The sequence below is a fragment of the Phascolarctos cinereus genome, unplaced genomic scaffold (genome assembly GCF_003287225.1).
Source record: "Phascolarctos cinereus isolate Bilbo 61053 unplaced genomic scaffold, phaCin_HiC Scaffold_726;HRSCAF=1367, whole genome shotgun sequence".
NCBI classification, from domain to species: domain Eukaryota; kingdom Metazoa; phylum Chordata; class Mammalia; order Diprotodontia; family Phascolarctidae; genus Phascolarctos; species Phascolarctos cinereus.
In genome coordinates this window covers 400,766,877-400,780,557 of record NW_027556098.1, presented here as the reverse complement: position 1 = coordinate 400,780,557, position 13,681 = coordinate 400,766,877, and the positions used below count along the sequence as shown (strand labels likewise).

Below are 13,681 nucleotides of genomic sequence, written 5' to 3'. Positions count from 1 at the left end.
TGAGAGCAGATGTCAGCCATTGAAACCATGACGGAGAAGCTGGAGGGCTTTGCAGGCATGAAGACCGACTCGGGCAGCTCCCTTCAGCCCCTCCCCCACCACCCCTTCAGTTTCAGATCCCCGCCCCCAACGCTGTCAGACCCCATCCTTCGGAAGGGCAAGGAACGTTACACGTGCAGGTAACTTTCAGGTTGGCCGAGTCACTGGGCGTCCATCAGAAGGGGCCGGGAAAGATGTTCGGGAAATCAGCTCCACAAGTTTCATGGCAGCAGCACTTAAAGCATTCTCTCTGATGTTTTTGGGGGGTTGGCTTCTGAGCACTTGACCGGTCTGGGTGTTTTGTTTGTTTGTTTTTGTTGTTATTTAGGGGAAGATCTTCCAGGGACCCTTGGCCTCCTTGGTGAAGGTCTGGTGCTTGAAGACCAGAGTTATCATGTTCCTCCTAATCAACTGAAAAAGTTTGCCCCAATTCAGCCCCTAATCCATTGGGCTTCCTCTCAATTAAATTCCATGAGTTTATTAAGTGCCTACTGTATACCAGGCTTGGGGGACACAAAGACAAAAATCAAACCATTGTTGCCCTCAGTGAGCTTTCATTCTACTAGGGAGAAAGTCATTATCCACTTGGAAACCAGGTAGGAAGCATGAGTGGCTTAAAGTGATCCCTTCCCAACTTCCAAATATGATAAAAGTCCAAATGCGTGCTATTGATGATGAGTCCCTGTGTCCAAAGAGTAGCCATGTGAGAAAGCCCTGGCTCTGGGGTCAAAGGACAAGGGTTCAAATGCTAACATTTAGCATGTAACCTTGGGAAAGTACTTAACATCACCCTCCCTAGCCGCAGGGGATATGTGGCCCAAATCTCACCACCCCTCCTTGAATTTATCCCAGTGGGCAGAGACCCTGTAGGAGAAAGAGAGAGAGAGAGAGAGAGAGAGAGAGAGAGAGAGAGAGAGAGAGAGAGAGAGAGAGAGAGAGAGAGTCCAGGGAGTCTACCTAGAAAGGCATTTATTGAATGTGTACTATGGGCCAAACACTATGCTAAGTGATAGAGACACAAATACAGAAGTGTTACAATTGTTGGCCTCAAGAAGCTTACATTCTAATAAGTGAGCTGACATATATAAAGGAACGGTGGCCAGGGAAAGGAGTTCGGGAATGGAGTAGGAAGATGGAGGAGGACCCATTGTTTCTTTGTTGCTATAGGATTGCAAAGGCTGTCAGTGCCCTTTAAATGCCCCTGGTGCAAAATCCCAGTTGCCCCACCTTAGTTATGATTCTAATGAAATTAAAGAATAGTGGAACACCACAGAATCCCCAAACTGCTGTTTTGTGTCTCCTTCATCACCTTGTAAGTAGCTTGAGGGGGCTAGGAAGGGTGATTTCTGGCTGGGGTGAGGACATCTTGAAGTAGAATAATACCCCAAGTGATTCATTGTGGTCACTAACCTACCCTGAGCTAATAAGGATTATAAAAGGAGATCTTCTGGGGGCTGGCAGGGCAGGGAATCATATAATGCATTTTTAATCCATCTGGAAAACATTTGAAAATTATTGGCTATTGGGGATTATCTGTACCAATGGTCCCTTCCATGGGTGGATAAGCTAATTTTAAATTTGGAAATGGGATCCTAGGAAAAGGCCACATCAAAAGAACCTTACCAGAGTTCACACAAATAGGGTTTTATGGTATTTGGGGACTCTAAGGGTGATGGTGTATTCATTCCCCCAGGTACTGTGGTAAGATCTTCCCTCGATCAGCAAATCTCACTCGACACCTTCGAACGCATACTGGGGAGCAGCCATACAGGTAAGATATTTTCCTGTTCCAGAAAAAAAAAAAGCTACTTTTAAAAATGTAATTAAATTTTTGTTGATCCATTGTTTTTAAATCACTTACATGTCTCTTAATGTAACCGTTCCTCTTTCCTCTCCCAGAGAGCCGTCCCTTATAACAAAGAACAAGAAAGAGGGGGAAAATAATTCAATCAACTTAACAAACATATTAAAAAAAAAGTCAAATGCTCTATGCTGCGTTCTATAGCCCCCACCTCTGCAAAGAAGCTGGGGAAGAGAGGCAGCCATTTTTAGGGGTGAATCCAATCCTTTTTTGTTTGCTTTTTTCCTCCAGAGTATAGGGGTGTGTGTGTGTGTGTGTGTGTGTGTGTGTGTGTGTAGCCAGATTAAGCATCCACCAACATGGTGTGATGGGGCTGCAATTCCTCCATTAGATTCACCCCTTTGACTTTCACTGAAGGCCTCTACTGAGATACCAGTTTCTTGCCTCGGGAGGGTGAACTTTAGCATCAGGTAACTTCAAGTATCCAGGGAATCCTAGAACCCCCTCATTTTACAAAGAAAGAAACAGAGGCTTACCTTGTCTTACTGAGATCGCTTAGGTAGTAAGTGGCAAAATTTGAACTCAGGACCTCTGACTGTAAATCTAGCATGTGCTCCTCCTCCTAGCCGCCTTCCTAATAAGCAAACCCTAACAATGTGTAAGACCCTAAGATAGGTTCTGGTATTACAGTGATAAACATGACCTTGAGCCTGCCCTCAAGAAGCTTAAGTTCTAAAGGAGGTGGGGGTGGGTAGAAGGAATCAAGACCTCACTAAATGATAATGTTTGGGGTCCCCTAAGGAACCTGTGGAGTTAAAGACTACCTGAAACACCTAAGAGGCCAGGCTGGCATGGCCCCAGTATAGACACCAGAACTGGAAGGTTCCCTAAAGGTCATCTAATCTAACCTCATTTTCAGTAGCTGGCCCAGAGACATAAAAGATTTAGGCTGGAAGACACCTAAGATGTCATCTAGTCCACCCCCTTCATTTTACAGATAGGGAAACTGAGGCTCAGGAGATGTGACTTGCTCAGGGTCACCCAAGAGCTGTGATTCAACCCCAGATGTTCCCATTCCAAACTTAGCACTGTCCCTACTCTAGTGCACAGCTGAAGACAGAAAATATCGCCAATCTTTTGAGGTTAACAGCTAAGGCGGGGATAAACAGAGGAAGGATAAAGATTAGAAGAGCCATAACCTGACTGCATGATGATATAAGAGGAGACTCAATGGGTCAACAAGCATTTATTAAGCACCTTCTATGTGCCAGGTACTGTGGTAAGCACTGAGGATGCTGTCCCTGCCCTCAAGGAGCTTACATTCTAATTAGAGGAGACAATAAGCTGGAAAGTGGGGAATGGGGGCAGGGTGGAGAGAGGATACAGGACGGGTTTAGAGCTCAGAATTCCAGGTGTGGGGTCCAGGTTACCAGTGGGAAGGAAGTGGAGATGATGGTATATGAGGGAGAGGAAAGAGGGGGCCTCTAGGCCTCCAGACATTGTGTGGATTCCAGTAGAGCATACAGGATAACCACTGTCATCCCTTGTTCTTGCTACATAACTGTCCCACATCTCTCTGGTGGCATCATTTACATGGCACTGGAGTCAACCCCAGGGTCCTCAGACATTATGTCAGTGGATGATGAACCACTGTTAAGTTCAACCAGCCTTGAAAACGTTCAAGTAGAGTCCTGGCCCAAACCTCTGTTAGCTTTCTCAGAATTGGCTAATCACTTGGTGGGGGCAGCTAGGGGGCGCCATAGTGCATAGAGCGCCAGACCTGGAGTCAAGAAGACTCATCTTCCTGAGTTCAAATCCAGCTTCAGACACTTCCTAGCAGTGTGACCCTGGGCAAGTCACTTAATCCTGTTTGCCTCAGTTTCCTCATCTGTAAAATGAGCTGGAGAAGGAAATAGCAAACCACTCCATTGTCTTTACCAAAAAAAAAATGCGATCATAAAAAGTTGGATATGCCTGAACAGCAATAACAACAGTCATTTTGTGATAGATTGTTTGACCATAGCAACCCATCCTTGAGAATCATAGCCTTAGAGCCAGAAGGGACCTTAGAGTCCAATGCCCTTATTTTATAGAGGAGGAAACTGAGGGTCAGAGAAGGACCCAGATCCTCTGATGCCCAATCCAGCCTTCTTTCCACCATATAGGGACCGGTTCATTTTTGTCCTTATATCTCCAGACCTTAGCCCAATGTGTGGTATCGGATCCACGTAATAAATGCTTGCTGATTAGTCGATTTACATGCTAATTGAATTAAGACATCTGGCCGCTCTCTGGAGTCCTCAGTACCTCAGGGAAAGGTTAAATCGTGCCCGGTGGAGCCTCGTATGGCTGTTGAATCTCACCCCTCATAAACCCTCCTCTCCTCTCCTCTCCCTGTGAACCGTGCGCATGTGGCCCACAATATGTCTGGCCAGATTGCTACAATTCTCACTTTTGCGCCCCCCCCCCCCCCGTGATCAATGAAAGCTCACAATTATTCACCAATCGTTTGTTCAGGCTTTCCCTCCTCCAAAAGAGGGTGACACACAGCTTAACAAAGGTTAAGGAAGAAAAGATTGATTTGGTCTGTTCTTCTCCCAGAAAATGAGCTGGGTGTTTTTCCTGTAATAGAGAGCTGACTTCTGAATGGTGTTTAGCTGAAATAGCCCCCCAGAGAGCCAAGGCCACGTTTCTAGAAGAATTTAATTATCATTGATTTCTTTTGCACTCTCCAAATTGTGACATCCAACTTAGGGTACAATAATTGTTTGGGAAGTTTTTTGAGTTTGTGTTTTTGTTTTTGTAAATCCTGGCTTCATCTGAGAAACGTTGTGCTGTAATGAAAAGAGCATTGAGTTTGGGAAGGGCCTGAGTTCAAATTCTATTTTGTAACTTATGCATACAACATCCTCTCTCCTCACCTCTACTGCATCTCAGAAAGCCTAGTGTCCTCCAAAGCATTTGGATCTGTTTAATAAATGCTTGTTAATTAATTGAGCTTCTAGAGCTCTGCCAAATTACCTTGTTTATTAGCATTAATAATAATAATAATAATAATAATAATAATGGTGATCGCTAGCGTTGATATCAAGCTAAAGGTAGCAAAGAGCTTTATGTATATTATCTCATTGATCTATTTATGTTGTTTTCTCCAGTAGGATGTATATTTTACCTAACATATTTTGCATGCAATTGTATACAATTATATACATAAGTTGATATATTTTGTATCAATGTATGTGCATATGTGTTGGTTTCACTAATAGAATGTATGCTTCTTGAGGGCAGGAACTGTTTTCTTTGTGTCCCCACTAATTAGTGCAGTGCTTGGCAATGGCAGATACTTTATTAAATGGTTATCACTCAAAGAATTATGTGACTACCCAAAGTCCCAAAGATCAGGCAGTCAGGCTGGAATTTGAACCTAGATCAACTAGCTGCAAGCAAATCCAGTGTTTGGTACAAATCTAGTATGTTGCGATGTAATCCTTGGATACTGTACTATGTAGCCTCTAAAGAAAGGGCAAAGACATTGCTGGTGGAGGGGACGTATTTTATCAGGAAGCTACTTCATTTTGCTGAAGTAGTCAGACTCAGTGACATTTGAACCACCTTCCTTTTAAATTCTTGCTAGAGATTATGAAAAATTTGCCTGAATGTAGTTCCAATAGTAACAAGAAAAAAGAAAAGAGAAAGGAAGGAAGGAAGGAAGGAAGGAAGGAAGGAAGGAAGGAAGGAAGGAAGGAAGGAAGGAAGGAAGGAAGGAAGGAGGAAGGAAGGAGGGAGGGAGGGATGGAGGGAGGGAAGGAAGGAAGGGAGGAAGGAAGGAAGGAAGGGAGGAAGGAAGGAAGGAAAGGAGGAAGGAAGGAAGGAAGGAAGGAGGGAAGGAAGGAGGGAAGAAAGGGAGGAAGGAGGGAGGGAGGGAGGGAAGGAGGGAGGGAGGGAGAGAAGGAGGGAGGGAGGGAGGGAGGAAGGAAGGGAGGAAGGAAGGAGGGAAGGAAGGAAGGAAGGAGGGAGGAAGGAAGGAAGGAAGGAAGGAAGGAAGGAAGGAAGGAAGGAAGGAAGGAAGGAAGGAGGGAAGGAGGGAGGGAAGGAAGGAGGGAGGGAAGAAAGGAGGGAGGGAAGGAAGGAAGGAGGGAAGGAAGGAAGGAAGGAAGGAAGGAAGGAAGGAAGGAAGGAAGGAAGGAAGAAAAAACGATCTCACATTTCTATATTTTTTTAAGGTTTGTAAGGTAAAGGTCTTGATGCCCATTTTCCCACGAGAACCTCACAACAATCCTGTAAGGTAGATACCAATGTTATTGCTTTTTTACAAAGAAAGAAACTGAGGCATAGGGAGATGAAGTTATCCACCCAGGATCACACAGCTAATAAGTATTTGAGACATGTTTTGAATCTGTATCTCCAAATCTGTCACTCATAGGACCCTAGATTTAGATCTGGGAAAGACTTCTGAGACCGTTGTGTCTAGCTCCTTTGTTTTACAGGTGAAGAAAATGAAGCCCAGGGAATTTAAGGGACTTAGCCAAATCACACAGGAAGTAAACACTGGAGACAGGATTTGAACCCAGATCTTTTGACACCCTGCCCATTGTTCCTTCTCTCATGCTTCCTCTCAAAGAGAGTTGGGAAGTGGGGGTCAGAGGAGGATAACTGTTTAATTCTATTAATGCTGTACCGTGGAAGGTCAAAATCAGTTTGGTTCATTCTGAAATTATATTGCACATCTCTGATGCTAAGAGCTCCTCACGCCTCATTCATTAAGAAGAGATAGTTTTAATGGCACTTCTATTTTGCAAAACCCCACAACTTCAGCCTTGGAAAGACATAAAACCTGACCTGGAAAGGAGGAAAGAAACGGGCTTCCCCCAGGCAGCCTGAGTGCTTAGCATCAGGAGCATGCCAACCACATGGCTAGTGAATTAGACCTGGGGTTCGAGCCTCAGCCAGGGGAGCCTCAGAAAGGCTGTTGGCTCGATCTGCCTGTGATTCCATGTACAAGGATGGGCTGCTTCTTGGCAGCTCTTTGGGGTATGTTTTTCTTTCATTTCCTTTCAGGAGCCCTAGCCCTGTTATCTGTATTAAGCTGAAACCTCCAAGCAGAGTGGGCATTTAACATATGGCTGAAGTCTGTGTGGGGCCGCTTTTAAATGGTCCTCCGACGGGTGGATCATTTTATTTTTGTAGTCCAGCTCAGCTGACGGCTCAGGGATGCTTTCAGTGCTGGCGTGCTTCCTCTTGCTCCCGTTCTTTCTCCCTTCTTTTGTTTTCTTTTGTCAAAAATCATAGAACTGTAGCTAGAAGGAACCTCAAAGGCCATCTAGGCTACATATGGGGAAACTGAGGCCTTGAAGAAGTTAAATGACCTGCCCAAGGTGCCAGGTAGTGAGTGGCAGAACAAAGCTCTGGATCTGAACACAGAAAGACACGAGTTCAGCTCCCCCCTCCAATACTAGCTTGCTATTTGACCATAGACATGTCACTGGCATTCCCTGACCTCTTTTTTCCCCATCTGTGAAATGGGGAATGAAAACAACGACACCTACCCCAGAACATTCTTGTGAGACTAAATGAGTGTACACAAAGCACTTTGCTGGTATTAAAAAGCCATAGAAACCATAGCTATTAGTCATGTTATCATCATCATCATCACCACTATGGGCAGCTAGGCGGCACAGTGGATACAGCATTGGGTTTGGAACCAGGAAGACGAGTTCAAATCCAGCCTCAGACACTTACTAGCTGTGCGACCCTGGGCAAGTCACTGAGCCTCTGTTTGCCTCAGTTTCCTCATCTGTAAAATGAAGACAGTTACTAGCTGTGTGACCCTGGGCAAGTCACTGAGCCTCTGTTCACCTCAGTTTCCTCATCTGCAAAATGAAGATAATAACAGCACCTACTTCCCAGGGTTGTTGTGAGGATGAATGAAGACTATACTTGTCAAGCACTTAGCATGGTACCTGGCACTCAGCAGGTGCTATATAAATGTTAGCTAATAGTAGCAGTACTACTTCCTCTCCCTTTCCTGCTTCCTTTTGTGTGTCTTCACCTTTAGATTATAAGCTTCTTGAGGGCAGGGACTGTCTTTCTTTTTATTAACTATAACCCCAGTGCTTAGGAAATGTTTATTGGACTGAGTTTGAGTAGTAAGGAGTAGTAAGAGTAACAGCAGCAGCAGTAGTAGTGATAAAGATTGGACCTGTGATTTCATTAATGTATAGAGCCCCTAAGTGAGGAAATTCCCTTTTCCAATGCAGGCCAGTACCTTCTCTGCAATGTAGAGTTCTAGCCTCGTGGTTGTCACGAGGCTATAGCACTGCTGAATGCCTCCCAACCAGATTAAAACATAATTAAGATGTATTTAACAAAATGAATAAAAATATAATAAAACATAGATAATGTTAATCTGTGGTTATCTAAGTCACTATGTGCCCACAAGGATCTTTATGTACAGGTTAGTAACCCCTGTTTCTATCTGAGTTTGACCCCACTGGCCTAGTGAACTGAGAGGTTAAGTTACTTGCCCAGGGTTGGAAAGCCATCAAAGGTGGGTTATTGTTGTTGTTATTGTTACTGTTTTTCAGCCATTTTTCAGTTGCGTTCAACTCTTTGAGATCCCACTTGGGGTTTTCTTAGCAAAGATACTGGAGTGGTTTGCCATTTTCTTCTGCAGCTCATTTTAACAGATGAGGAAACTGAGGCAAACAAGGTTAAGTGATTTGCCCAGGGTCACCTAGCTAGTAAGCGTCTGAGGCCAGATTTGAACTCAGGAAGATGACACCAAGCCAGATACACTGTCCACTTTGATACCTACCTCCCCCAGTTAAAGATGGGACTTGAACCCATTTCTTCCTGCCTTTGAGGCCAGCTCTCTATCTATCTACTGTTCCATCATCATCATCTTTTCCCCCTTCTACTTTCTTCCTTCCTCTCTTTTCTTCCTCTCCGTATTCCTTCCTCCCTTTCTTTTTCTCTCTTCTTTCCCTTTCTCTCCACCTCTCTCTCTCTTTCCCTCACTCTTTCTTCTTTCTTTCACCCTTCCTTTTAAAAATCCCTCCCTACCTCCCTCCCCTCCTGAGGTCATTCTCATCTCATCCCCTGCAGCCAGCAGGATCAGTCCCCTGCTTCTAAGTGCTAGGGAGGGTCACCTCTCACCAAGGGCCCCGGGGACCCTTAGCCCAGACAATCTCCCCATTAGTGACCTTCCTTCAGACCTGAAGTGGGTGGCTTCCCTCTTTACCTGCCCCCCATCCTGTTTGCTGCCCTTTAGAAGCACCTCCCCATTTCCCAGAGCTGTTCTTTGGGGATGTCCCTGATTGTTCCAAGGTCCTTCTGAAAGTCCTTCCGTTATAGCTCATTGCTATTCACTGTTTGCTCTAGCTTATTAGCTTTTGGAGTTTAGTGCTGTATTATTTTTGACTGCTCCTCAATAAATTCCGCTGGCCATTTGTCAGTCAATTCACAAAGCAAATCCCAGCTGCCTGGAAAGTCAGACTTCCCGGCAGCCCGTCTGTTCACTGCTCCCCTAAATTTTAAGTCAGCGTCTCTGCCTGGGTCATTTATTTAGATTAAAACCAGGAGAGATGCAGGATCTAAGCCCTCAGAGGCCAAATTTAATATAGGCTCCCTCTTCCCACCCTCTCCTGACCCCAGACACATGAGATACAGTGCCTTTCACTAGTCCCTCTGTTTCCCATTTTTATTTTAACAAGCCTGTGATCCCCTTCCCATATCTGACCCTGGATCCCCACAGCTAAGCAGGAGGCAGCAGGTGGAACTTTTCAAAGACTTTCCAACCATCTCAGCACACACAGCTGCTTCTAAGTCTCAGCCTGGCCTGAGTAGCCGATGGAGATAGGGATGAGGATGGGGACTAAGCCTATGATTTCACGGGCATAGAGAATTCCCAAGTGAGCAAACTGCCCCTACCACCATATATCAGCACCTTCTCTGCAGTTTGTCATCTTAGAGAGTGGCCTCAAGCACTGAGGCTAAGTGACTTGCCCAGGGTCATGCAGCCACCATGTGCCAGAGGCAGGATCTGAACCCACATCTTCCTTTCTATCCACTACAATGAGATAATATTCGTAAAATGCTTCACAACCCATAAAGTTCATTATTACACTACACTTTGCCCCTTCTTTCGAGCCAGAATATCTGTTCTGAAATATCCAATTTTGATCATTAAAGGTCCAGTTCAAAGAATCACAGAATTTTAGATTAGAAGAGATCATCTAGTCCAGGTTCCCTTAACCTCAGCCCCATGAATTTGTTCTTTTAATATTTTGATACCTGTTTTTCAATATAATTGTTTTCTTTTGTAGTCTTCTACATTTTGTTTTTGCATTTAGCAGCTTCTGAGGAGAGAGGTATTGGCTTCATCAGACTGTCCAAGGGGTTTATGACACACACAAAATGTTTATGAACCTTGGCCAAGTCCAAACTGTATCTGAATAAGAATCCTCTCTATGACATCTTTGACAAGTAGCCAAGTGGTCTTTGCTTGAAGATCTCCACTAAGGGAGACTCACCCCCTGCCCCATCCCCACCAAGATAGCCCCTTCCACTGTTTGGACAGCTCTCATCATTGGAAATTTTCTTTGACGAAATTGATAAATGATGAACAATGAATGATTGAGATGAAGTTGATCTCTCAGGAACTTCCACCCAATGCCCCTGCTTCTTATTCTTTGTGGAACCAAACAGAACAAGTCTAAATCCTTCTTCATGGGCCATAGTTTCCAGCTATTGCCCCCACACACACACAATGTATCTCTGAGTCTTCTCTCCTCTAGGTTAAACATCCCCAGTTCCTTCACAAAACTTTCTGTGATGTGGACTCAGGACCCTTCTCCATCCTGGCTGCTCCTCCTCTGGACCCTCTCCACTCTATCAATGCCCTTCCCAAAATGGTACATCCAGAATGGAACACAATGTTCCAAATGTGGTCTGCCCAGGGTAGAGGACAGTGAGACTATTGCTTACTGATTGCTAAAACTTACGCTTCCCTTCATGCAGACCCAGATTACAATAGCTTTTCTGGGATGCTGCCATATCACACTGCTGACTTTTCTTGAGATGACAGCACCCCCTATCCCTTTCTCTAACCTCTTTCAGACACACTGTTGTCCTACCACACCCCATCTTATACCAGTGGAGAAGATTCAAATCTAAGACTTTATATGGATCCTCATTAATTCAATGTGAAGTTCCAGTCTGACAAGACTTTTTTTAGACCAATTACCTATCTCCCCCAACCCCCCAAAGCTTGGTGTCATCTGCCTGTCTGCTAAGCATTGTCAAAGGCTTCTCTCAGAGGAGCTACACTTGCCTGCAATTGATTTCCTTGGGCACTTCGTTTGAGGTTGAGTGAATATGTTGTTCTCTTGCTGTATTGCCTGCATTCTCCTCCATACCTCCTTTTGGTAGATGAATAAGCTGAGGGGGGAGGCTCCTCAGGGCCTTCACCCATACTTTTTAAATTCAATTCAACATTACTGGCTGTGTGCAGACTGCCTCCATAGTTTTTTTCTGTCTCACCTTTGTTCGCCTACTGTTATTTGTATGTCTGTTCCCCCTATTAGATTGTGAGCTCCTTGAAGGCAGGGGCTGGTTTTGCCTTTCTTCGTATCTACTGGTATTTAGAAAGTAGTTAATAAATGTTTGGGGAAGGAAGGAAGGAAGGAAGGAAGGAAGGAAGGAAGGAAGGAAGGAAGGAAGGAAGGAAGGAAGGAAGGAAGGGAGAGGGAAGGAAGAAAGAGAGAAAGAAAGAAAGAAAGAAAGGAAGGAAAGAAGGAAGGGAGGAAAGGAGGGAGGGAAAGAGGGAGGGTTGAAGGAACAAAGGAAGGAAAAAGACAGACCTGTCTGTGGAATTTGTGAAACTGGACTGACACTGAGTTTCCATCAGAAACCACAGCAGGAATTTGAGGAAAGAACAAAACCTTGTTTCTCTGCCGTGGAGCAGATGTATTGCTCCTAGAGGCAGAGGAATGGACAAAATGTCCTCAGATCAAAAGGACTTCCAGTATAACCCAAACCCTCCCCCTTTCAGTCTGTCTTCTAAGTCTCCAAACCTTCTAGATTTTACTGAGCAACATTTCAGAGTGTGGAACACGGAAACTATAAGCATCTTACAAGGGTGTTTCATAAAGCTCTCCCTGTTTCTTCTCCAAATAATGGGCTTATGTTGCTGAGATCAAATCCTAGGCACAGCTGTAACACATCTGGAAGGTGCGTGCATGTGGCACCTAATGGTCTCAGACTTCAGCCATCCCTCCCTCCCTGCCAAAGGGAATTCTTGATGTGTTGGGAAAACCACCCTACTCAATGGGCTGAGCAGAGTGCCCACAGATTGGTGGACACTTTCCAGGGGCCCCAGTCATCCAGGACCATGCCTCCTCAAATGATCCACAGAGTCCCTAAACCAGGGCTAGGTTTGCCTGCTGGACGTGGTAAAGGAGGAGCCCAGCACATGTCTTATGAGGCTTTGGGCGTGCTCAGACCTATGCTTTAGGAAAAATAACTTTGGCAACTGTGTGGAGAAAGAATTGGACAAGGGAGACCCTGGAGGCAGGGAGGAGCATTGGGAGGCTATTGTAATAGAGGAGTTGAGAGGTCAGAGCTAGGATAGCGGTTGTGGGAGCAGAGAAAAGAGAAGAGATGTATGGGAAGATGTTGTGAAGGTAGAAAAGGCATGGTTTGGCACTGATTGGATCCACACAGCTGCCAAAGTTATTTTTCTAAAGCATAGGTCAGACCACGTCACTTCTATACTCAAAAAATTCTAATGGCTCTCTATTAGCTTTCAGCTCAAATATAAACTGCTCTGTTGTCTTGTAAAGACCTTCGCAACCTGGCCTCTACCTCACTTTCCAATCTTGTTATGTATTATGCACTTCCCTGCACTCTATGGTCCAGTAAACCCCCACCCATCCCCACAGCATTCCATCTCCCATTCCCCTGTCTTTGCATTGGCCACCTAAAACAGACTCCCTCCTCTGCCTCATAGGATCCCTCTCTTCCTCCAAGAGTACGCAGCTCCAGAACCATCTTCTGCAAGAAGTCTTTCCTTATCCCCCTCTGGCCCGGGTGCTAGTGTCCCCCCTCCCCAACTGCCTTGCATTTATTTTGTATTTGTGCTGCATACACTTGTCTGTGGACCTCTCAGAGTGTGTATAAGACACAGTCTATATGCTGTTACAGAACATAAGCTCCTTGAAGGGAGGGACTGTTTCTGCGCACCCCCAACACTCAGAACAGTGCCTGGCACGTGGTACTTTATTAAAATGCCCATTGGTTGATAGACAGGCATACCCTTGAAATCTCCCAAAATAAAAAATTACTTGTACTGTCGGCCTTATAGGGTTGTTGAGAGAAAAACATACGTTTTAAACATGACTCTCTGCTTGCCTACCTATCTACCTGTCTGTCTATCCATCTGTCATCTATCTGTCCATTCATCTATCATCCATCTATCTGTCTGTCTATCCATCCATCATCTAGCTAGCTAGCTACCTATTTATCTCCCAAGATCTCTGGTCCTCAGCTTTCCCTTCTGAAAAATGGGGAAAACTGTCCTTGTGTGTCTATCATAGCGAAGGCAATGTGACTATACCTTGCTAAGTGGTACAAAAGAGCCCTGAGAGCAAAAGAATGATCAGTGTACGATCTGGTGCCATCATCCACGGAAATTGCCACTTGTCATCGGACCAGAGCTAGTTCCAGGGAAGCCCCTTGGCCCTTTAACACATTCAAAGTCTTCGTCTGGCTAGGTGGCAGGTTCAGTTGCTCACACACTATGTGAGCCTCCCTTACCTCCCTGGACCTCAGTTTCCTTATCCG

General features: G+C 45.0%; 1 protein-coding gene across 1 annotated transcript in view; it reads left to right on the top strand.

Annotated features, from left to right (window-relative positions):
• The window catches only part of PRDM16 (PR/SET domain 16), a 646,704-nt gene that overhangs the window by 616,656 nt on the left and 16,367 nt on the right, over nt 1-13,681 (top strand). Inside the window, 2 exon segments of the mRNA XM_078145746.1 lie at nt 10-179; nt 1,733-1,810. Of these exon segments, the coding sequence (XP_078001872.1) occupies nt 10-179; nt 1,733-1,810 (248 nt within the window).